Source organism: Lycium barbarum, chromosome 12 (assembly GCF_019175385.1).
Source record: "Lycium barbarum isolate Lr01 chromosome 12, ASM1917538v2, whole genome shotgun sequence".
In the NCBI taxonomy this organism is placed as follows: domain Eukaryota; kingdom Viridiplantae; phylum Streptophyta; class Magnoliopsida; order Solanales; family Solanaceae; genus Lycium; species Lycium barbarum.
In genome coordinates this window covers 59,877,732-59,902,016 of record NC_083348.1, presented here as the reverse complement: position 1 = coordinate 59,902,016, position 24,285 = coordinate 59,877,732, and the positions used below count along the sequence as shown (strand labels likewise).

At 41.3% G+C, this 24,285-nt stretch overlaps 1 protein-coding gene across 3 annotated transcripts; it reads left to right on the top strand.

Moving 5' to 3' along the window:
• Positions 1–2,401: 2,401 nt before the first annotated feature.
• LOC132624014 (uncharacterized) lies at positions 2,402–21,005 on the top strand. 3 transcript variants are annotated; one of them, XR_009576510.1, is made up of 3 exons: positions 2,402–2,782; positions 2,892–3,062; positions 19,784–21,005. XR_009576510.1 is itself a non-coding variant. In XM_060338835.1 (3 exons), exons 2-3 carry the CDS (start codon positions 2,940–2,942, stop codon positions 20,746–20,748), a joined length of 489 nt encoding a protein of 162 aa, XP_060194818.1. In that variant the 5' UTR covers positions 2,414–2,782; positions 2,892–2,939; the 3' UTR covers positions 20,749–21,005. The 3 variants fall into 3 exon arrangements, 1 of the variants encoding a protein (XP_060194818.1); XR_009576508.1 differs by having other exon boundaries at positions 2,410–2,782; positions 20,060–21,005; XM_060338835.1 differs by having other exon boundaries at positions 2,414–2,782; positions 20,383–21,005.
• The last annotated feature ends 3,280 nt before the right edge of the window (positions 21,006–24,285 follow it).

Below are 24,285 nucleotides of genomic sequence, written 5' to 3'. Positions count from 1 at the left end.
TGTAGTGGCACCTAAGTCCATATACATGGCTTCATTCTCTCCTGTAGGATTCTGCAGCAGCTAAGGCCTGAGGAAGATCTTCTTCAGCCTGATAAGAGTAGTCCCATCTGTAAAAGCACTTCAAGGCTGAATGATTGTTTCTTCCACAAATTTGACAGGCCTCAGTACTAGTTCTTCCTTTTCCATTATTTGAACCCTGTATGCCTTAGTTATTATGAGTGTTTTGGTTTGTGGTAGCCTGTCCTGCAGGTCTGAAACCCCTTCCTCTTGAATTGTAGTTGGAGTTTCCTATTCTCTGATTATAGTTTCCTCTTCCCCTACCTCTTTGTGTAGTGAAAGCCATATTGTAGTTCTGTTATGGCATCTCCTCCTCTTCTTCCCTTATGTCAAAACCTCTAAGAGAGTTGACAAATTCATTCAGTGTGGGATATGGAACTTTGCCCAGCATGACAGTCCTAAAGGTCTTATACTTTGAACCTAGACGTCCAACAAAGTTAATGACTTTGCTATCTTCATCGACTGGCTTGTATAAAGCAGCAAGGCCATCACATATGCCCTTGAATTCTTTCAAATACTCATCAAGTTTCTTTGTCCCTAACTAAATGTTTTGCAGTTGTTGCTTAAGTTGGAACTCTTTATCCTTTGTTGCTTGAAGGTAGGCTTCCTCCAAGCACTCCCACATCTCTTTGGCAGTGTTGCATCCAACAATGAGATACGTATTTTCCTCAGTCATGGTTCCTGATATCCAAGTCCTCACAAGAACATCTTGTTCATTCCAACTGCTCTCAGAGATCTTCTCCTTCTCCTTTTCATCAGCAGGCTTTCCAGTATCATATTTGTCCTCAGATGAACCTGTCTCAGGCTTGTTTTCTTGGACTATTTTTGTCACTATCATGACTTGCATCAACTATATGATTTGAGTTCTCCAAATAATGTAGTTGGTAGGCTTTACCTTGATAGGGCAAGCAGCCATAAGGTGATGCAGTGAGGAAGCAGAGAGGGACAAGGAAGAGGAGGCAGAGTTTGAGGCCATTGTTGTGTTTACTGATAACAGATTTTTGCAGCGTAGTTGTGTGTGTTTGATGCTCTGATACCATGTAGAATTACACAGCTGTAGAGATGAGAGAAGGTTGAGTATTATTGATGAATTGATCATGTACGATTAGCTCTATTTATACACATAGTAATTGTAAAGTCCTAAGTAGCAAACAACTAGGAAATACACTCCTAATACACCTTGTATATCACGTATACAACTGCATATACACTTAAGATAGGAAAACCTATTGTAAGTCAACTAGGTTATCTCATACATGGAAGACTCCATATCCATGCATGAGTCTTCTATCTCGCAACAAAGTTGAGAATCGTTTTTCAAATATGATAACTTGCAACTGTTGGGGTTTGTATTTGCTTACAATATGCTACCGATGCGCAGAGAAGAACTACGGCTTAAACCTAAAATACGTATATAAGGCGGGAAGAACACCCACCCAGTTTTCATGTAGATAAAATAATATTTAGAGAAACATTAATTGTGTTTTCCTATTTTTCCCGTTGTGAATTATTGCAAAAAAAAATGGGGTTTTAAGATTTTGCAAGGAATTAAGGAGACTAGGGTGCAAATCGCTAAAAACAATAGGATAAGGTGTAAGTCATAACAAAGCGTATACGATAGGGGTGTAAATCGCAAATTATCCGAAAATACTCCTAATATCAAAAAAAAAAAAAAAAAAAAAAGAAGAATTTGGCCTACTTATGTATGACCTAATTACTTTGCCTTTTCAGGCAAGTTACATAAAAACTTTGCTTTGTCCGGCATAAGTTCTAGAGAAATTAAGTTATCTAGCATAACTTCATTTCTACAAAACTTATGCTAGACAAAGCAAAGTGTCTATTAACTTATGTCGATCGAATTAGTTACTATACAACTTTTGCGGATTAACTTTATTGCCATTAAAAAAAAATTCAACTCTGCTTGGGATCAAACCCGGAATCTTTGATTTCGTAGACCAGCAAATAAAGATACTTTGGCTAACAAATTTTCATAAAAAGAGAAATAGTGGCAAAAATTAAAGGCCATCAATTGGAGGGGAAAAATTAAAGACCAGCGATTTGAAGGGCAAAATTAAAGACCAATCAGTATGAATGGCAATCCGCGCAAACTGGAAGGGATCTGATGGTATAATTTACATGTATATATGAAAATTGAACTCATTTTACTATATTATAGAAATGACACTTGAAAGGGACGAACACAACAATTAATAATTGTACACAGAGCTAAGTGTGTTGTACTGGACGAATACTGTAGTTTTCCAATTGCCTTTACACGTGTATTACATTCAAAATGCATCCCTTTACTTTTGCCTTTCTTGGAATACACGTGTCTATCTTTTTTGAACCATTTGCTTCCAGCCCTCCACTTTACACTTCACTAACGTTTTAGTTCTCCTTCTTCAATGCTCCACCCTTTCTTTCTCTCACTTTTTTACTCTCTCTGTTATCTCTTATGAATTTAATTTCATTTGGTCTTGTTTCTACTCTCACTTTTGGTTTTCTATTTATTTTCTGTTTTGTCTCTCGCTTCTGATTTTATTTTATTTTTTCTTTTGATTTTAGGTCTTCTTTTATCGATTTTCCATTTGATTGGTTTGATTTTTCATTCAATTTTGGTTCAACCCTGTTGCAGTAATAGTGTTGCATGCACTGAATCTAGACTTGGTTGGATGTTGTTGCAGCTGATCCTTTTGTTCCTCCTCTCCGTCGTCCCTAATCAAGGGTTTCTATTCCAATTTTTTTTTTTTAATTCTTCGTTATTGAAATTTAGTGTTTCTTCCGCTTTGTTCTTGATATTGGTGTTTTCTCAATTTGTTAATTTTTATGTGTAGGCCTTTGTGTTTACTTTGAGAAGAAAGGAAAGGAATTGCAAACATGAGATGCAGGAAAGGAGCCGAAAGGAATGGAATTGCAAACATGAGATGCAGGAAAGGAACAGAGAAAGCTTGATATTCCAAAATTCTACCCATTTTCCAAAGATATTACTATATGTTATATTACAGGTACACCGTACACCGAGCTTAATTCTATTGATTAGTTATATATCATCATATATTTAAAATAGAAGTACGTTTATTATGCATTTAGCGCGTAATGTTGTTTGTTTTCCGACAGATATGGTTCTATTATTTTTAATCCGTGTCGATTTTTTTATTGCATTTTTTGCTTAGAAAAAAAATTCTGATTGATCGTACTACTATTTTGTGACAGTTAAGTTTCTATGTTTTACAAACATGATTAGTTTTAGATTTGTGTTTCATTGTGAATGTGTCTCATTGTTGACAATTCTACTTTGTGAAAATAAACCAGAGATTGTTTACCCCCAATTTGGTAACCAATTGAATTTGTATGTGGATATATGATATGTGCTTGGGCCTAAATACGGATTACAAAGAGTGGATAAGAACGCTTTTTAATACACAAATAAGGAGCATAAATACCGGTTGCTTACACATATGACGAGTTGATTGAAGAGGTTCAACAAGAACTGGATATATATATATATATATATATATATTGTGTTACAAATGCTCTTGAAAGTAAAAGAAGAATCCACCGACCTAAGGGAGGTGGGAGTACTCTATTTATAGTAATGAGCCCATGGGCTCTCTCCAACGTGAATCAATAAAATAGTAATAAAAGGGACAGCCCCTGCACGGGTTTGGTGTGATGTGACTGACGGCGCCGTCTGACACACGCATAGTTGGTAGCTGTCCATGATGTGATACCACTGACGCGTCCCAGCAACGGTCACAACGAACAACGGACTCACGGAGACCGGACCAATGGTGATAAAACCTCGGAAAGAGATCCCGAACCCTCGGTGGCTTAGAGACCGAGTCAGATGGCGCTTCCACTCGGCTTCGATCAAAGTGCTTATCTGGGAAGGTGATGTCCTCGTACGAACTCTTGCCCCTTTTCCCTCTCCGATCCATAGTTGCCCCGGATTTACCCGTATCCGGTTTTTTACCGTATACAGATAGCCCCCACGCTTCCCGGACCAACGATCTATCGGAGTGACGGGAAGTGAATGAATCATACATCCGACCATCCGGACGACCTATCCTTATCTCCTTATTTTGGCGGGAATGGGTGCGTCATGTCTTCCCCTTTGCCGGCCACGTGTCCTATTCCGGATGGTCCGTTCCTGTCAATCGCCTCTTGCACGTCGTTTTGCGTCGCTTCGCATTAATGACGTGACACGTGGCGATCCTCGATTGGCCGTCCTCGATAACCGTTCCCTTCCTTATGCCTATATAAAGCCCCTCATTCCCTCATTTTTTCACTTTTTTCGATCTGTCCTCTCTTTTCCTCTTCCCTCTGTGTTCCAGATCCGTCCTTTCTATTACAAATTTGTTGCCAAATCTTCTCTTGTTTATACGAAAAAGAAGGGGGGATTAATTTTGTCATCATTCTTGCCAACTGCTCTTTGCTTCTTCAAATCGTTATTTCCTTCGTTTCCTTTGCGTTGTTTCCCAAAATCCTTTTCCTTCCATTCCTTCAACATGTCTGAAACCACTTCTACCGAAGTTCCTTCAGTTTCATCCCCGAGGGCCGAGGCTGTGTCCCCGACTAAACAAAAGAGTAACCCCGAAACTACGGCCTCGGATGTTATACCGGCCAAATTTAACTTCAATAAAGACCTGGAGGCGGAAAAGCCCTCTGCCGTCTCAGACCGGGGATACGACGTGAGGCGATATCCTTCCTCCATAACCGAGGATAAACTCAACACAGTCCGGGCAGACTGTGGGTGGGACACACGCCCGGTAGGGGTTTTTGCACCCGGGCCAGACGAATCCGTTACCGATCACTGGGAAGGGTTCTTGTACGTATACACTTATCCCTTTACCCTTAAGCTCGATCCCCCGGTTGATCCGGTCATACTGGATATGTGCCGGACCTATGGCGTGACTTTGGCTCAGATCGGCCCGATTGTTTGGAGGGTCGTTGCTTGCCTCCGGTTGCTAGCCAACAGAGCTGAGAAAGAATTCTCACTGGGCCACCTAATACGCCTGTATTCCCTAAGAATATTCCGGGGCGGTGTCATAAAACTAACCAAGCGCAGCCGGAACCCGTTCTTCTCGAAGATGGACGAAGATCGGGACAGGGGGTGGTTAGAACGCTTCGTCCGGGTAAAAACCGAGGACATAATCCCGGCCGCCCATCTACCTTTTCCGGAGAAATGGAACGACAAACGTAAGTTCGAACCTTTGAGCAATCGCCCTTACCTGTTCAGTCGCTTATGGTATTGTTTTCTCACCGCCCTTTCCTTATTTTTGTAGCAAATGGGTTTGTTCCCCCGGTTATCCGAGATCTGAGCGAGTGGGTCACGACGCTCCTCAACCAGCTTCCCTATGAAGACCGGACTTGGGCCCACTTGTCACGCGGTCGATGGATCGCTCAAAATCATGGTAACATTCGACTTTCCTTCGATCTTGCTGCATCTTTAGCCATTCGAGGTCGTCAGTTTTCTTAACCTGCCAACGTCTTTTATCGTTCAGGTTTGCCGAAGGGCTCGGTGGCATCTAGATCGGATTCGGGGGCCGCTTCCCCTGCACTGGCGTCCGCGTTCGATACGGCGGGTTCCTCCCGTGTTCTTGCCGAAGCCACCAAAAGAAAACGGCCCTCAGAAAAGGGGCAGCCGTCCAAACGAAAGAAGGCAAGAAGCGTTGCTCGGCCCCAGAGAGAGGAAACGGAGCCCGACATCATAGTTCGGAGGGTCGACCCGGCTCCGCCAACAGCCCCAATACCCGAGGATACTGCCTCCGAACCGCCCTTGCCTTCTATCAACGAAGGTATCTTGATTCCCGTTCTTCCTTCAGGTGCGGAAGAAATCCTTTCCCCGGCTCCTCTTCGGTCGGTTGACTTTGTCGATATTTTAGGTGAAACTTCCTCGGAAGATACTCCCCTGCAGAGGAGTAAAGGAGCCGGGGAAACGGCTGTCACTGCAACCGATCAAAGGACCGTTCCAGTTCCGGAGACCGAAGCCCCCATTCAGGCTCGCCCATCGCCCGGCCACGAACCTGTTTCTACTCCGGAGCCCCCGGTCCTTGCCCGGAACATCGAGTCTACGCCAAGCTCGTCTACCCCCGCCCCGAGGGTTGAAGACTTTGAAGATATGTTTTTAACTACTCCTCCTGCTACCGGTGAAGCTGCGGGTTTTGGCCATCTTCCAATTCCTTGGGTCACGAGGTCGGCCCACCGACAGTCAGAATCTGGCTCTAGAGACAACCTGGTGACTATCTTCCCAGCCCCGAGCGTAGAACCAAGAAGGACCAGATCGGCCGTAATCACCGTCCCCGAGGATTGTGGCTTTCTATCACGTCCGGTAGGAGTAGCAAGTTATTTGCGTCCTCTTGTCTCCGACTCGGACAAGCGTAAAATGACCGGGGTCACCTGGCAGTGCCTTATGAACGAAGGCATGCACGCGGGCAACCGGGTAAGACTCTCGGCCATCTTTGTATATCAATAGACCTTATGCTCATTTCGTTTGATTCTATACGTTTGCTTTCTTTGCAGAGTGTAGTACTGGCAAACGAAGCCTTCATTCGTGCCCAACACGAGATGGATGATCTTCGAGGCCAGCTAGATGCCCAAGGCCGAGAAACGGAGAAATACAAGCATCTCCTCCGAGAGAAGGATGAAGAGTTGGGTCGGGCCGCCGTTCTTGCCAACCTTCGTCCCGAGCTTGATGCGGCCAAGGACGAAAATCGTCGTTTGAAAAATGAGTTGGCCGCCATGACTGATTATAACCGAAGCCTCGAGGCTGAGAAGATTTGTCTTAGCCGAGACAAAGCTCAATTTTCGTCGAGGCTGGATGAGCTAGAAACCACCGTGTCCCAACTCCGGGGGGAACTTGATTTGGTGAAAGCCGATGCAGCGAGCTTAGCCGGGAGGAACCGACTACTGGAATCTGATACCGCTCTGTATAAAGAACGTATGAAAGTTTTCGAAGAGAAAGCCGAGGAGCGGTCTCGGATAAGTGAGGGCTTAAAAGTCGAGCTGGAGGAGGCGGTGAGTGCCAACGATGTTCTTAAGGCCGAGCTAGAAGCTGCTGTCCATATGAGGACTATTGCAGTGGCGGGTCGGGCCGAGCTGGAGACTAAGTTGGCTAAAGTTGAGGCCGATTTGGAAGAAGCCTGGAAAGGCGTGGAAACGGCCGAGGCCCATACTGCCATTGTCGCCGAGTATGAGAAGTGGAAGTCTCGGCGACTCACCCTCGAAGAAGCCGATCGCGGATTCTCTGATCTTCCGGCCCTGATAAACCAGGCCAAAGAGATGGAGGAGGAGGCAAACCATGCCCTCGGGTCCGACTCGGATGATTTCGAACGAACCGAGTCCGATCATTCTGCCTCTAGCCATGCCGAGTAGCATAGGATTTTTTGATGTAAACGTACTCTTTTGATGTAAATGTACTCTTTATAAAAGTATCCTTTGCGTACATGAAAGTTGCACTCCTCTTGTGTCTTCGTTTGAGTGCTTGTTTTTATTTTACTTTGAATTATTGGTCCGTTTTTCGGAAGAGATGATCCGTAGTCATTGATTAATTCTGCCCCGTGGGACTTACCAAATGTTTTGTGGGTTTCGGACCTTTCTGTGCCCATGATAGGGGCTTCTCTAGGACCGGCGTTTTTCATGGCCGGTTTGCGATGACCTCATTGGCCTTGTCTAATATCGGCCATAGTGTCCGGTACAGGGCGTATCAATTAAGCAATGCCGAAATACGGTCATTGTAATGGTTTCTGTATTGCAAGTGTTTGTACATATGAGAATTTTCATTTCTTGTATCTTTGCCGTAGCAAACACTAAATGGGACACGATTCATTATGATCGTTTGGTCCTTACATCGGAGGAGGTGGCTGGTGCCCGGCCTTTGTTTTTGCCGTGGCGAATGTTAGATGGGACACGATTCATTATGATCGTTTGGTCCTTACATCGGAGGAGGTGGCTGGTGGCCGGCCTTTGTTTTTGCCGTGGCAAATGTTGGATGGGACACGATTCATTATGATCGTTTGGTCCTTACATCGGAGGAGGTGGCTGGTGGCCGGCCTTTGTTTTTGCCGTGGCAAATGATGAGCTTCTTTCTTTATTTCTCTTTATCGTTTCATGCTCCGATGTGGGTACTGTGCCCCCCTAACACTTGTCCGAGCTTCGGGGTCGAGTGAGTGTTACCAAGCCCCTACTCGGAAGATGTAACCTCGGGTGCCCGAGTTCTGGCCCTTTATCTTCGTTGTGTAGCACGTTGTACTTGTTGCCTCATTAAAAACCTCGTCGGAAAACCCATTTTGGGACAAAACCGCACTAAGGAAAAGAGTGCAACACGTGCTTTCAGTCCTAAATTCTATTTTTGTGCCGTCCTCGACTTCCTGTAAAAAGGCAGTACGGTTAACAAAAGGTATATGAGAGGATCATACCTTAGCAGTAGTATCTTTTTAGATGGGCTACGTTCCAGTTGTTGCGCAGGCATTGCCCATCCATGGACTCCAGCTGGTATGACCCTTTGCCCGTTACACCGGTCACCTTGTACGGTCCTTCCCAGTTTGGTCCTAGCTTTCCCTCGTTTGGGTTCTTTGTATGCAAAGTGACCTTTCGAAGTACTAAGTCCCCAACTCGAAAATGCCGAAAGTTGGCTCTCCGATTGTAGTATCTTTCCGTTCTCTGCTTTTGGGCCGCAATTCGGACCAATGTTCTTTCACGCATCTCATCGGCGAGGTCGAGTCTTACGGCCATGGCCTCCCCGTTTAATTCCTCGGTTGTATACCTGAACCGGAGAGTCGGTTCGCCAACCTCGACGGGGATAAGGGCTTCGGCCCCGTACACCAATGAGAAAGGGGTCTCGCCCGTGCTAGACTTGGCCGTGGTTCGGTACGCCCACAGCACCTCGGGTAATACTTCTCTTCAATGGTGCTTTGATGCTTCTAGCCTTTTCCTTAGGTTTTGGATTATTGTTTTGTTTGTGGATTCCGCTTGTCCGTTTGCACATGGGTGATATGGGGTCGACACAATCTTCTTGATCTTCAACCCTTCAAGAAAACTGTTGACCTTGCTACCCACGAACTGAGGACCGTTATCACAAGTTATTTCGGCCGGAATGCCAAAACGGCAGACGATGTGATCCCAAATGAAGTCGATAACTTCCTTTTCTCTGATTTTTTCAAATCAAAGGCCTGTGCTTCGACCCATTTAGAAAAATAGTCAGTCATAAATAAGATAAAGCGTGGCTTACCTGGTGCCCGGGGTAACGGGCCCACGATGTCCATCCCCCACTTCATGAACGGCCATGGTGAGACCACCGAATGCAGCAACTCCCCGGGCCGGTGAACCATCGGGGCATGCCTCTGACACCCGTCACACTTTCGGACAAAGTTTCTCGTGTCTTCATCCATCCGATTCCAGTAATATCCGGCTCTGATAAGCTTTCGGACCAGAGCTTCCGCACCGGAGTGATTGCCACAGGTTCCTTCATGTACTTCTCTCATCACATACTTCGTTTCCCCAGGGCCCAAACATTTAGCCAAAGGTCCGTGGAAAGAGCGTCGGTATAATTGGCCGTCCACTAAGCAAAAACGGGCTGCCTTTGTTCGTAACGAACGTGACTCCTTTGGGTCGCTTGGGAGCTTATCATCACGCAAGTAATCAATGTATTTGTTGCGCCAATCCCAAGTCAAACCTGTTGAATATTTCGGCGTGTCCGCTTTCTATGGCCGTGTTTGATAGTAGCACCGTTGACCCGGGGTTGATTTCGGCCCCTTCGACCGCAGATCCCAAATTTGCTAATGCATAGGCCTCGCAGTTCTGTTCTCTTGGTATATGCTGCATGGTCCATTTTTTAAATCGGTGAAGCACCACTTGGATTTTCTCGAGGTACCTCTGCATCCGTTCGTCCTTGACTTCAAATGTGCCATTCACCTGGTTTGCGACCAGAAGCGAGTCGCACTTTGCCTCGATAGTTTCTGCCCCCATGCTCCGGGCCAATTCCAAACCTGCAATCATAGCCTCATACTCGGCTTCATTGTTAGTTAATTTGGCAGTTTTGATGGACTGTCGGATGACATCACCGGCCGGGGCCCTAAGGACAATACCAAGCCCGGAACCTCTAAGGTTCGAGGCCCCATCCGTATGCAGAGACCAAATGCCCGTGGCCTTTCCTGAGGTTAGTAGGAATTCTTTTTCGACCTCGGGGACCATGGCCGGGGCGAAGTCTGCTATGAAATCGGCCAAGATTTGGGATTTGATGGCCGTTCGGGGTCTGTATTCGAGGTCGTAACCGCTAACCTCTACAGCCCACTTCGTTAGCCTACCCGACAACTCCGGTTTATGCATGATGTTTTTCAATGGATAAGTAGTTACTACACATATGGGATGGCTTTGAAAATAAGGTTTAAGCTTTCGGGAGGCGCTCACCAGTGCTAATGCCAGCTTTTCCAAATGGGGATAACGGGTCTCCGCGTCCCCCAATGTTCTACTCACATAATAGATAGGGAATTGCGTACCTGATTCTTCTCGGACCAAAACGCCGCTTACCGCCACTTTGGAGACAGCTAGATATAGAAATAGTGTCTCACCCGCCTTCGGCGTGTGCAGTAGAGGGGGGCTAGACAAGTATTTCTTCAAATCCTGTAGAGCTTCTTGGCATTCGGGTGTCCAGACAAAATCGTTCTTCTTCCTGAGCAAGGAGAAGAACCGGTGACTCCTGTCCGAGGATCTCGATATGAAGCGACTTAGCGCTGCGATTCTCTCGGTGAGTCTCTGAACCCCCTTTATGTTGTTCACCACCTCGATATCTTCGATGGCTTTGATCTTGTCCGGGTTGATTTCGATCCCTCGGTTTGACACCATGAAACCCAGGAATCTGCCAGATCTTACTCCGAAGGCACACTTCTCCGGGTTGAGCTTCATGTTGTATTTGCGAAGCACATTGAAGGTTTCCTGCAAATGCTTTAAATGGTCCTCTGTTTCCAGGGACTTAACAACCATATCGTCAACGTAAACTTCCATTGTTTTCCCTATTTGTTCTTCGAACATTCCATTAACTAGGCGTTGGTAAGTTGCACCGGCATTTTTTAATCCGAAAGGCATGACATTATAACAGTAGGTCCCGTACCGGGTGATGAAGGATGTTTTCTCTTGGTCCTCCGGGTACATCCGGATCTGGTTATACCCGGAGTAAGCGTCGAGAAAACTCAACATCTCGTGCCCGGCCGTTGCATCGATCATTCTATCGATGTGGGGCAACGGAAACGAGTCCTTCGGACATGCCTTGTTTAAATCTTTGAAATCAACACACATTCGAAATTTGTTACCTTTTTTGGGTACTACCACAACGTTAGCCAGCCACTCCGGGTATTTCACTTCCCGTATGGAGCCTGTTTTCAAAAGTTTTGTTACCTCGTCCTTCACGAATGCGTGTTTAGCCTCCGCCATGGGTCTTCTTTTCTGCTTTACCGGAGCAAACCTCCCGTCCAGGCTGAGCTTGTGAGTTGCTATGTCTGGTGATATACCTGTCATATCTATATGCGACCATGCAAAGCAATCGGCATTAGCACGGAGGAATTCAATTAATTGACGCCTGAGCTCCGGGGTGAGCCCCGTGCCCAGGTATACCTTTCTTTCCGGGAGATATTCGAACAGGATGACCTGCTCCAGCTCCTCCACCACTGTCGACTGGGTTGCATCCGAGTCATCTGGCATGACAAACGATCTGGGTACCTCGTAATCTTCCTCTTCATGCACCGGATTAAACCCGGCGCACTTTGATTGCTATTTGGGAACTTCTCCTCCTATTGCACATTTCTCTTCCGACCTCTTGGGCCGATGTGCCACTTCCTCTACTGCGAACATTTCCCTTGCAGCGGGCTGCTCGCCTCGGATGGTTTTCACTCCTTCCGGCGTGGGGAACTTCAACAGCTGGTGTAGTGTTGAAGGCACGGCCCTCATGTTATGTATCCAAGGTCTGCCCAATAGGGCATTATATTTCATGTCCCCCTCGATCACGTAGAACACTGTTTGCTGAATGGTGCCACCCACATTTACAGGCAGTGAGATTTCCCCCTTTGTGGTTTCGCTTGCCATATTGAACCCACTTAATACCCGGGCCACTGGTACGATCTGACCGAGCAGTCCCATCTGTTCAACCACCCTCCATCGGATGATGTTGGCCGAGCTACCCGGGTCAACCAAAACGCGTTTGACCTTAGTTTTAAAGACCAGTATAGAAATTACCAATGCATCATTGTGGGGTTGGATGATGCCCTCTGCGTCTTCATCATTAAAGAAGATAGATCCCTCGGTCGAATGATCTCGAGTGCGCTTTTCACGGATAATAGAAATCTTTGTCCGTTTCATTACCGGCCCTCGAGGGGCATCAGTGCCCCCCACTATCATGTTGATCGTATGTTGGGGTTCAACAGGCTCGGGCATTTGATAAGATTCTCTTTCCTTATAGTGATTTTTGGCCCGCTCGCTCAGCAGATCTCGGAGGTGACCATTTTTCAATAGCCGGGCTACCTCCTCTCTCAATTGGCGGCAATCTTCAGTTCGATGACCGTGGGTCCCGTGATATTCGCACACTACACTTGGATCTCGCTGACCCGGGTCCGTCCTCGATGGTTTAGGCCATCTTACATCGGGTATACGTCCAATAGCCGAGACAAGTCCCGAAGTACTAACGTTGAAGTTGTACTCCGAAATTTTTGGAGAAAATTTATTGCTGGCGGAACTTCCGGTGTCGCTCCTAAACGAGAGTCCCCGACTGTTAGACGGGCGTTCAACCCGCTTGCTGCCCCGTCCCGAGAAATGGCTCGGACTCTCTATTGCCTTTTCTGACCTGAAATTTTGCTTCTCCGTATAGGGATATGGCCGAAACCTCTCTTTCAATGATTCGGACTTGCCTTCATATCCCTTCCTCGGTGCCTCGAAACCTCTATTTACTTTGGTCCTTACCGGAGGGAGCTCGAATTGATCATCCTCCACCCGGATCTTTGACTCATACCTGTTGTAGACGTCGGCCCAAGTTACGGCCTCGTATTCTAACAAATTCTCTTTCAGTTTGGCCGAGGCCACCGAACTTAGCATGTTGAAACCTTTTGTGAAGGCCTGTGCGGCCCATTCTTCTGGCACCGGAGGGAGCTCCATCCGTTCCCTCTGGAACCGGGTGACGAATTCCCGTAGCAGCTCATCGTCCCTTTGGGTTATCCGGAAGATATCAACCTTACGGGCTTGCACCTTTATCGCACCGGCATGTGCCTTTACGAACGCATCAGCGAGCATTTCAAAAGAAGTGATCGAATGCTCGGGTAGATGGTCATACCACGTCAATGCCCCCTTCGACAGGGTTTCCCCAAATTTCTTTAACAACACCGACTCGATCTCATCTTCTTCCATATCATTGCCTTTTATGGCACAAGTATATGAGGTCACATGCTCGTGTGGGTCTGTGGTGCCGTCATACTTCTGTATGTCGGGCATTTTGAACCTCTTCGGGATCAGTTTCGGGGCTGCACTTGGCGGGAAAGGCCTTTGGATGTACCTCTTCGAATTCGGCCCTTTCAGTAGAGGTGGAGCCCCCGGTATCTGGTCCACCCGAGAATTGTACGTCTCGACCCTCTTCTCGGTCGAATCCACCCGTTTTGCCAAGGTCTCAAGCATTTTTAGGACCTCAGTTGAGGAGCCGGCTCCGGAGCCGTCGCTCTCGATCATTCGTTCTCCGTTTCTTCCGGTTTCAACCGTACCTTTTGACTTTACCGGCCCTGCTTCACCCTTTCCGCTCTGCAGTTGAGCAATCGCTAGCCCTTGCTCGGCGATTGCCGCCCTTTGTTCCTGCAGCATTTCAAAGATTAAACGCAAGCTAACGCCGTCGTTTGGCGCGTCTGGCTCTCTCCGGACCCTATCCCGGGATAACGTAACGGAATGGTGAGTGTTTAGAGGATCGGTTGCCGGCGGAACGACATTCTCTTGATCTACGGTGTTTTGCCGGTTAAGTCCTTCCCTTGAATCAACGGGGTTCGGATCAGCGGGGTTCGGCAATGCCCGCAGTCCGCTCCCTTCGTTTTCCGCCACTATCTCGGCATTATTGACATGACCGGATTGCTCGACGTCAGCCATTTGGACCGTTTTCACAGAGACGGAGAGGGAGTTTTTGGTTTCGATGAATGCGGTGGAAGTTAAGGCCAAAGACCACTATTATCCTAGCCCCACGGTGGGCGCCAAACTATTTACCCCCGATTTGGTAACCAATTGAATTTGTATGTGGATATAGGATATGTGCTTGGGCCTAAATATGGATTACAAAGAGTGGATAAGAACACTTTTTAATACACAAATAAGGAGCATAAATACCGGTTGCTTACACATATGACGAGTTGATTGAAGAGGTTCAACAAGAACTGGATATATATATATATATATATATATATATATATATATATATATATTTATATATATATATTGTGTTACAAATGCTCTTGAAAGTAAAAGAAGAATCCACCGACCTAAGGGAGGTGGGAGTACTCTATTTATAGTAATGAGCCCATGGGCTCTCTCCAACGTGAATCAATAAAATAGTAATAAAAGGGACAGCCCCTGCACGGGTTTGGTGTGATGTGACTGACGGCGCCGTCTGACACACGCATAGTTGGTAGCTGTCCATGATGTGATACCACTGACGCGTCCCAGCAACGGTCACAACGAACAACGGACTCACGGAGACCGGACCAACGGTGATAAAACCCCGGAAAGAGATCCCGAACCCTCGGTGGCTTAGAGACCGAGTCAGATGGCGCTTCCACTCGGCTTCGATCAAAGTGCTTATCCGGGAAGGTGATGTCCTCGTACGAACTCTCGCCCCTTTTCCCTCTCCGATCCATAGTTGCCCCGGATTTACCCGTATCCGGTTTTTTACCGTATACAGAGATATCTTCATATTTTTTGATAGTGTGAATTTATCATTACTTTAGATGTAGCAGGGACAATTTTCAGATATTCAAGTAGTCCAAAGATGCATTTTTAAAAGTTTTATAGGGTTTTAATAGATTGTTTTTTGACGTTTGAGAAAAGCTTTAGGAGTTGCTCTACCGTCCTTACCTGTTCAGGTTTAGAAGTTCCACTACAAATTTCTATTGGGATCTGATGAGTTATGTTGTCAAAAAATATTCTTGAACTGATTAAGAAAAGTGGGATAAAGGATTAGATTTCAATTGAACCTAAGAGTTTGGTGTTGAAATTTTTTCTGAATCTGATTAAGAGCAAGTATGATAAAGGATTAGAAATTGAAGCTAGCTGTGTGAAGTTCAATGAGGTCATCTGTTCTACCTTCTCATCATCTAGAACTTAAGTGCAATAGCTATGCACTAGAGTTTTTTCATGGAAGTTATGCACTAGCGGCTTTCTATGGAAGTTTCTCTTTTTCTTGCCTTTGGCTATTCCAGACCATCTAGCAGGCATGGGATTTGCTTTATGTATTTGAGTTTATGATTTCTGCTAATTCTTATTCCCTGTGCAAGCAGATTATACTATTGAATGTCATTCACGTGTAAGGACTAAGGATAGGCTTATATAAGTTCCTTTGTGAAATCAACTTATCCTTAGATTTTTTTTCTCTCTCCCCAGGCCTCTTATAATGATCTCTGTTACATGGACATTTCGTTTTCCTGATTTTCCTTCTAGTCCTCTCTCGACTTTGTTAGAGTATCAACTATGATTGTATTCTTATTCATAGCTTCACAGGTATTAGGCATTTAGAAGTCGGACCATTATCATTGGGCATATATGGTAGACTAAGTTAATATTAATTTTATGTAAAGAGTTCTATGTGTTTGATTTATAATACTTGATAGAAATGTTTCTTGCTAATAAAGGAATAGGTTTGATTTCCGCCTGACCCAAAATAGCACTACACTATATATATCGATGGCACAATTTATATCGATAACAACCATTTTCCTGTATGTAATTTCTGGAACATAATCACATAGGCATATCTCCTGCTTTTATCTTTTGGAATTTATGTGACACAGATCATTAGTAATGTTCAGAGCTATAAATATTTGAGTTGCTTATTGCTTTGTCACTACTAGAATTTTGGTGAGATGAAATTTCAAAAAGAATTTTGATGATATGCTAGATTTTATATTCAAAGATTATTTACCTCATTTTTTGGCATCACCTTTTCTACAGCTTAACTATCTAGATTTTATACTTCTTTTAATGGCTATTAATATTCAATTTTGCCCCTACTGTTCCTCTCTTTCCTACTTTGGACTAATGTAGCATCTTTTCAGTTAGAAATGTTTTTAACATTCTTTACTATGTACAAATTTCTAACATAGGAGATATATTAATGAATGAAGGATATGCCTACAAGGTTACAACGAAGATGGTAGCTTATTTCTGTTATTGTATTGTATGATGTTTTAGGACCGCTTGGGAAATGGTCCTATGTGTTGACTTATAAAAGTTGGTATCTTAAAGTTCTTTTTCTATAATGCAGCCTGAAATGCTTAATACCCACAAGTTCCTTTAATTAGGAGAATTAAAAGCAAAATATTGCCACCCAAACATGTATTGTTGAAATTTTTAGAATGCGTAAAGCAAATGCTTTTGGCTTCTCCCATGTATATGCACTCAGCTTCTTCATTTGGAATGTTATCATACGACTAAGGAAAAGAAGACGCAAGGCAAAGTTACTCTGAAAGCAGTCTATGTTCGTCTCCAGTTACGGTTATTTCTCTCCAATATGTAATTTGAGGTCTTGGAGATCATGACCTACTGATGTCGGGCCCGTGTTGATGGTTCATCTAGTGCTACATATATATGGAAGAGAAGTTTGCCCATTTGCTTTAGGTTCATGGATACTACAGTAGGGTCACTATTTTTGGACCGGGTAAAGACTGTGGGTCTTGGAGAAACACACATGGGTAATTTGCACGATTGTCCTTCGTTGGTGGTGGTCTTTAATTTTTTCCCCTCAAATTGGTGGTCTTTAATTTTTGCTCTTCGCCTAAAAATTCATGGATTCCGGGTTCGAACCCCCAATCATTCAAAAAAATTAAAAAAAAATCGCAAGACAGAATTTGGTAGCAAAGTATGCCTATTGGGATTTGGGACAAAAGTCTGCCTTATAAGGCAGAGTTCAGCCTTAATGCAAAATTCTGCCTAAAGGCAGATTTTTTTTTTTTTTATTTAAAAAAAAAAAAAACTTTGCAAGGCAAACCTCTGCGTTATGAGGTAGACTTTTGCCTGAATAGGCAAAAGTTCGAACCCAGTACTTCGGGATATTATAGGCGAAGGACAAAAATTAAAGACCAGCAATTTGAGGGACAAAAATTAAAGACCACCCCAAAAGAAGGCCAGTCTGCGCAAAAATAATGAACAAACATAAGCTTTAAATGGGCCTGTGGACGCAATTGAGTGGATCTAAACTTTTGTGGGCTTAGTAAACCTATGTTGCTCGGACTCGGGTGCGGGTGTCGGATACGGGTATGGATCTAGAGGTCGGACTCGGCATGATCTAAATTTTAAGATTCGTGGGTACGGATCCGGGTACGGATACGGGTGCGGGGATTCGGCAAAAATAATTCAAAATTCTAATAATATAGCTACAAGAATATGCCTAGATTATGAGAGCTTTTTGTGGAAGCACCTACATGTAGTTTGTACCAAACATGTGATTCAATCTTCCATTCTACTAGGTGCTAGACTGCGTGCTCCGAGAAACTAGTTAAATTTTCTACATAATATTGAAGGTATGCCATCTCATGTCTTCAAATCTCTACCTTTTGCTATCTTGAGAAATCACAATCTCAAAATTTTTCTTTAATTTGGTCATGAATTTCGGTCAAAGTATCCGATCTCTATTGACCGGATCCGACACGAATTCCGTACCCAAACCCGTGTCGTGTCGTGTCGGACACGGGTACGGCGGCAAAAGTGAAGGGTCCGAGCAACATAGTAGTAAACAAGCTCATAGGAGCAATCTGCACCATTCATTCATTTGGACCAGGACTTCGGGCAATTCGCAGAATTGTCCTTCTTTTGAGGTGGCCTTTACCTTTTGTCCCTCAACTTGGTGGTCTTTAATTGTTGTCCTGCACCTAAAATTTATGGGTTCCAAGTTCGAATTCCTGCTCAGTCAAAAATTAAAAAACAATCGCAAGGCAGAGTTTGAATTTCGCTTTGCCCCCTCCGACAGACTTTGCCTTGAGGTATATATTTTATTTTATTTAACTTTTCAAGGCACACTTTTAGTTATGCATTAAGGAAAAGTTCCGCCTTATGAGGCATACTTTTAGTTATGCCTTAACTAAAAGTGTGCCCCATAAGACATAACTAAAAGTGTGCCCCATAAGGCGGAACTTTTCCTCAAGGCATAACTAAAAGTTTGCCTTATAAGGCAAAGTCTATGCCTTGAGGAAAAATTCTGTCTTATAGGCATACTTTTGGTTATGTCTTAACTAAAAGTCTGTCCCATAAGGTATAACTAAACTATGCTTTAAGGAAAAGTTCTGCCTTATGGGGTAGACTTTTAGTTATGCCAGATCCGGCATAACTTTAGTTTTTCCTTAAGGAGTGTATGCCGACGGATCCGGCATACACGCCCCCCAGCCCTGCCTTGCGAAATTATTTTTTTATTTTATGCCTGAGCGGGGGTTCGAATCCAGAACCTCAGGTATTCCACCCACCTTTTCAAGCGAAGAGCAAAATTTAAAGACCACAAATATAAGGGGCAAAATTTAAAGACCACCCCAAAAGAAGAGCAATCCGCGCAAAAAAATGCAGGACTTCTATAGCTTAGTAATCAAGCACGAATTGGGCATTTTACATCCACTAGACAAAGCCTTGATCTTTTTCCGATTTTATCTGGGAAAGTTGTGTAATTACACCCAATTATACTCAAATCTAATTCTCATGTGTCCTTTCATAATGCCTTTACTATTTTTGTCAAATCAATCCATTTCGTCATATCATTAACCTTTACAATTTTCGACTCATAAGTCATAACCTACTAGCTTTCTTCAATCTTATTCATTCTCTTCCCAGACTCTTCGATGAAGTTTTGAAGCTGAGTTTCCATTTTCTTAATCTCATCTTCACTAGATTGATTCCTTCGTTTGTCCACCAATATTGGTAGATAGTGATCGGGCTTTGATACAAAGTTTTAGCAGTGCGGCTCTTACTGAATTAAGATAATTTTAATTAAAAATAACAAGGACATTTAGAAAGCTAAATAAAAATTACTACTTTTAACTCATACAAATTACAACATTCAGGGAATAAAACGGATTGAAATATTTACAACAGAGGATTATCTAACAAACTAATTTGTATCTATATATAATATAAAGTTAGGCATAGACAAGGTTGATGTGACACCTCTCTATGACCTAGAAATGAATTTATCTTTTTTCTCTTTTTTTTTTGCCCAATATCAATTTAAAAAGCAATAAAAATTCATAAAAGTTGGGTTCTTTTCCCATTCCTCATTAAAGGCCTCCTTAGAAGTTACCAGTTATAATGAACTAATTGCTGATTTTACTTTGAACTCAATCAATTAATTGGTACAATGTGCTTAATAGCCAGGTTACGTACATTTTTCCCTCTCATTAGTTTCCTTTCCTTTTTTTTTTTTTTTTTTGGTTGATATTTTCATTTATTCTATGTTAAAGCCCATAATCAATTAAATTTTGCTAATTAATGGTGCAGTAACACTACTAATAAACTTTTGTAGCGGTTTATAAGTTATAACGTGAGGAAACTGAAGAATTTTAGAAGTGTGCCGAGACATCTATATAAATGGAAACTATGATCATTGTGAAACAAGTAGATGTGGAAATCAAGAGTAAAAATCTGGACGGGGTAAAAGTTTGTCATTCTGATGCTCTACACAGGAAGCAACAACATTTTGGTGACGAAACAGCGGAAAATGATGTGTGTTCGTGTTTTTTGGTTTGTTTTGTTGTGGTAAAATATTTTCTTTCCGATTTTTTGTTGTTATTTCTCATAGGAACTTATGGGATCATAGTGCTCCAAGTGACTCTAGCTGGTATTGGAAGAAGATAAATAAAATAAAACTGGGCATGAAACAATGGTACAATGCTGGTGTATACACTCTTACAACCAATGGCAAATACTCTATTGGTAACAGCTATCTCACTCTGATAGGCAGTGGAACCAATATTAAGGAAATGAATTGATATGGAATAAGGTGATGCAGCCAAACCACAGGTTCATCCTGTGGTTAGCATACAGAGGAAGTTACTAACTAAAGACAGGATGATAGGAATGGGAATGATTTGTGATATTGCTGAGTGTGTGCTTTGTGATCAGGACAAAATGGAAGATTTCGATCACCTCTTTGGGAAGTGTGAATGGTTTCAAGTACTATGGATTGAGATTAACAAGTGGCTGGGCGTGCAGATACCACAGGCTGAACCAAGAAAGGTGGTGCAAAGCATCAGAAGGAAACAATGGAGTAAAATGAAAAAGGAAACTGTCGTAGCAGTACATGGAGCAATGATTTATCTCACATGGCAAGTAAGGAACTGGAAAATCTTTCAAGCTACCACTGTAAACACAGACTTAGTTGTTAAACAAATACAATTTGTAGTTAAAGAGAGTGTAGGTATGTTCATAGGCTCAAAACATGCTCGGAATTGTATAGATTTTCTTGAGGCAATTGCAAGTAGCACTTGAGACTTGCTATCCTGGTTGACCTGTGTGGGTGACTAGGAAACAGGTGTTCCTAGGCTGTTTTGTTGGAATGGTTGGTTGTGGTAATAAAATATTTACAGTTCATTACCAAAAAAGAAAATTGCTGGGAGCTTTAGAAGGTTGGCAATTTATTTAATTTAACTTTAAGGTGAGAAATTTATCATATTCTATGATTGCATAGCGATTTTTAATCCTTATATGTTATAAGTGATCAATTAAGTTTAGATTCTTATTCCTTTTGTTTACGTGGTTCTACTTGTACTTCGATCGACTTCTTTTTTAAAAAATATATCTCTTACCGCGAATAGCCATATTTTTTTTTCATTCAGAGGTTTTTTAAAAAAAAAAAATAAAAAAAATTGTGGAACCAATTCCTTTATATTCTTCACTTTTTGGAAACAGGTACATCATTTAGGTAACCCTCTTGCCGCGAAAGTAGATTAAGAAAACGGAAGTTAGCAAGCATAGCAACTACAATTTATGAGTTTTTTTTTTTTTTTTTTTCTGTTAGTTGCAAATATGTACTTTTGTGAGTTTTGTTGGCAGGTTTGTGTTTTTGGTGCTTTTGAATAAAATAGAAAGCATCAAAATTTATTTAACTCTTTAATGAAAGAAAAAAACAAGTTGGATACTTATATATGCATATTTCAAATGTACAAAGGTAAATTCACGTTTTAAAGTTTGTTAAACATATGCACATAAAAAATTAACATTTTTTGAAAAAATCTCTTCATTTATATGCTTTGTAAGAAACGGTAAGAATTATAATTTTCAGCTTTATCAACTTATTCAAAAACAGTATTTCTACAAGATTAAAAATCCTAAGAACTGAAAAATTAGAGAAAAATATAAGATAAATTAATTAATGTCAATGCTAATACATTCTAATTTTATTTGGATTTAAGGACTAGAAAAAAAAGGTTAAAATACTTTAATATGTAGATGTTAGAAAATAATATTACATAAATCTAATTGGCGCGAAGCACTGACAAATTCTCTAGTTTATATATAATATAAAGCTGGACATAGATAAGATGATGTGACACATCTCTATGACCACAATTCCTATTTATCTTTTTTCTCATTGTTTTGGTCTTTGTTCTATATTTTTCCATTTATGTGCTAAATGCTATGTAAACAAATTGAAAATCACTCATTAAACTCTCTTTATTATGTTAAAAATGCCATGTTTAATATTGACTCTTACAATTCCTCATACACGTAACTTATATTTTGCAGTTAGTCACTATTTACTACCCCATTTAGTACCTATCATTGTTATACATATTTTATTTAATCACTCCAAAGGCAACATACTACCAATACATATCTCTCAATTTGAAGGCACAACATATTCACTACTTTTCTCTAAGGCAGACAAACTGAATGCTTCACACATTTCCCATCTGATTTGTCGATCTGCCCCCTTGTGTTGATTAGTTCTATCGATTGCTTTTGGGTAATGCAAAAATATGTTATTTTTTCCTGATAATAATTGTATTCAGACGTGGTTTGTTTTCTTCTATTTCTGATATTATTTGGTGGATGTAATAATTTTCTTTACCCTATTTTGATTTTTAGTGATTCATTGAAGTGTTAATTTTGGCTGATAATTATGATTTTCAGTTGATCCCTAATTCTCATTCTGTTCGCTCTTTTGTTTCATTCTATTTTAGGACCTGGCAGTGGGACTTTTAATTTTGATCTCTAATAGGTATGAATTTTCTTAACGTGAATGGAAATTTATCAAGGTATTATAATTTCTATACCAATTGTATTCTTGAATATCTGTAATTATTTTTTGAGAGTTTGATGTATTACATTAAGATGCTTTGCTTTTGGCTGAATTATTGAATGATAATAAATCTTATTCTCTAGGTTGAGTTTTCGTGCAGAGATCATTATTGTGACAGAAGCTATTATGGTAAACGATATTTGATTTGGATGTTCAAAAAATAAGACGAAGCGATTGTAGATAATTTTTAGCTAATATACATATATTTTTCAGTAAAAGGTTAACAATTCAAACTATTTAACAAGGTTAAACTCTCCCATCATTTTAATTTTCTCAGTTTATGTATAATAACTTTTTTTTTAATAACAAACTTCATAACTAGATTTAGGTTTTGAAGACATTAGAAAATTATTTAAATATTAATTAGTGGTTAATTCTTAATTCTGTCAATTATGATGTAGATTTTTGTTTGTTGTTTAGTGAAAATTTTATTACTGTGATGTATGGTATTTGATATGGGTTGTCAAAGAATTAACGAAAATAGTGGTACAATTTTCAAAAGTTTTCCTTCATTTGGCGTTTAGTGCATAGATTATCAATGCACTAATTTATTTTCATTGGATGATTTAAAAACACAAATGACAAAAGCATTTTGATGAATTAAAAACACAAATGAAAAAAGCATTTGGATGAATTATATTTGACCTGATCTTTAATATTCTTTTATATGTATGCCTTTTGTTATATGTCTATTTTTTAAAATTTCAATTACATTTTATATCAGGAAAATTTACAAAAAATATGTCTAACTAGTTACTAATATTCTGATATCTGTACCGTTCTAGAATTTCACTTGTGGACAAATGGACCTAGTTGTAAGAATCAAAACTAGTGGACGAAAATTAAAAGACAATAAACCACTTGGGCTAATACTCAAGTATCTAGTGGGCTTCTCTCCATTTCGGACCCAACTCCCTCTTACAGAGTCTCTTACCCGACTCCATCGAAGCGACCTCAAATGCATGAAATATGAATCATTTGTATCTATCCTATTCTATTTAGATGCATTTCATTTTAACACGAAATAATTATTCGCTTCATTCCAATTTATGTGATCTTATTTCTTTTTAATCAATTCCATAAATAATCCTTTTCTAAATTTAAAAATAATTTAATATAAACTTTTCACTTACCCTTGATAAGAAATTTTTATAGCTACACAAATGTTGTAACATATTTCAAACGTCTTATCACAAATGTTATGATTTGTTTAAGGACATAAGTTTTTAAAATTTTTATTTCTTTATTAAACTCCCTTTCAGTTAAATAGATTGATATAAATTGAAAAAGAAGAAGTATGTCTTTTAGCCAAATTATTTAGTTGTCTAAAGATAAAATTATCCAAATCTTAAGTGCACTCTATCCTATACTAGTGGGAAGAAGCCTGTACGGACCCAATATGCAGTCACAAATTTAATTTTTAAGCGATGTTGATTAAATAATTTTTAAATTTATTATCTAAAGTAAGTTATATATTTGTGTGATAGTAAGTCATCTAATTCCGTCATATTTGCTAAAAATAGCGTGTCCTAGATAAGTTATATGAAAAATATAAGCATTTTTAGATGAGGATTATTTTGACGTTATAACATTTTTTTCTACGATCATAAGGAAAAACACTCTCATGAGTATTAGATAAATCTAATAAAGTACATTAGGGTTAAAAAAGGAAAAACATGTGCACGTTAAAAATTGCTACTGAAAATTTCCTTTGTCCTTTGGGT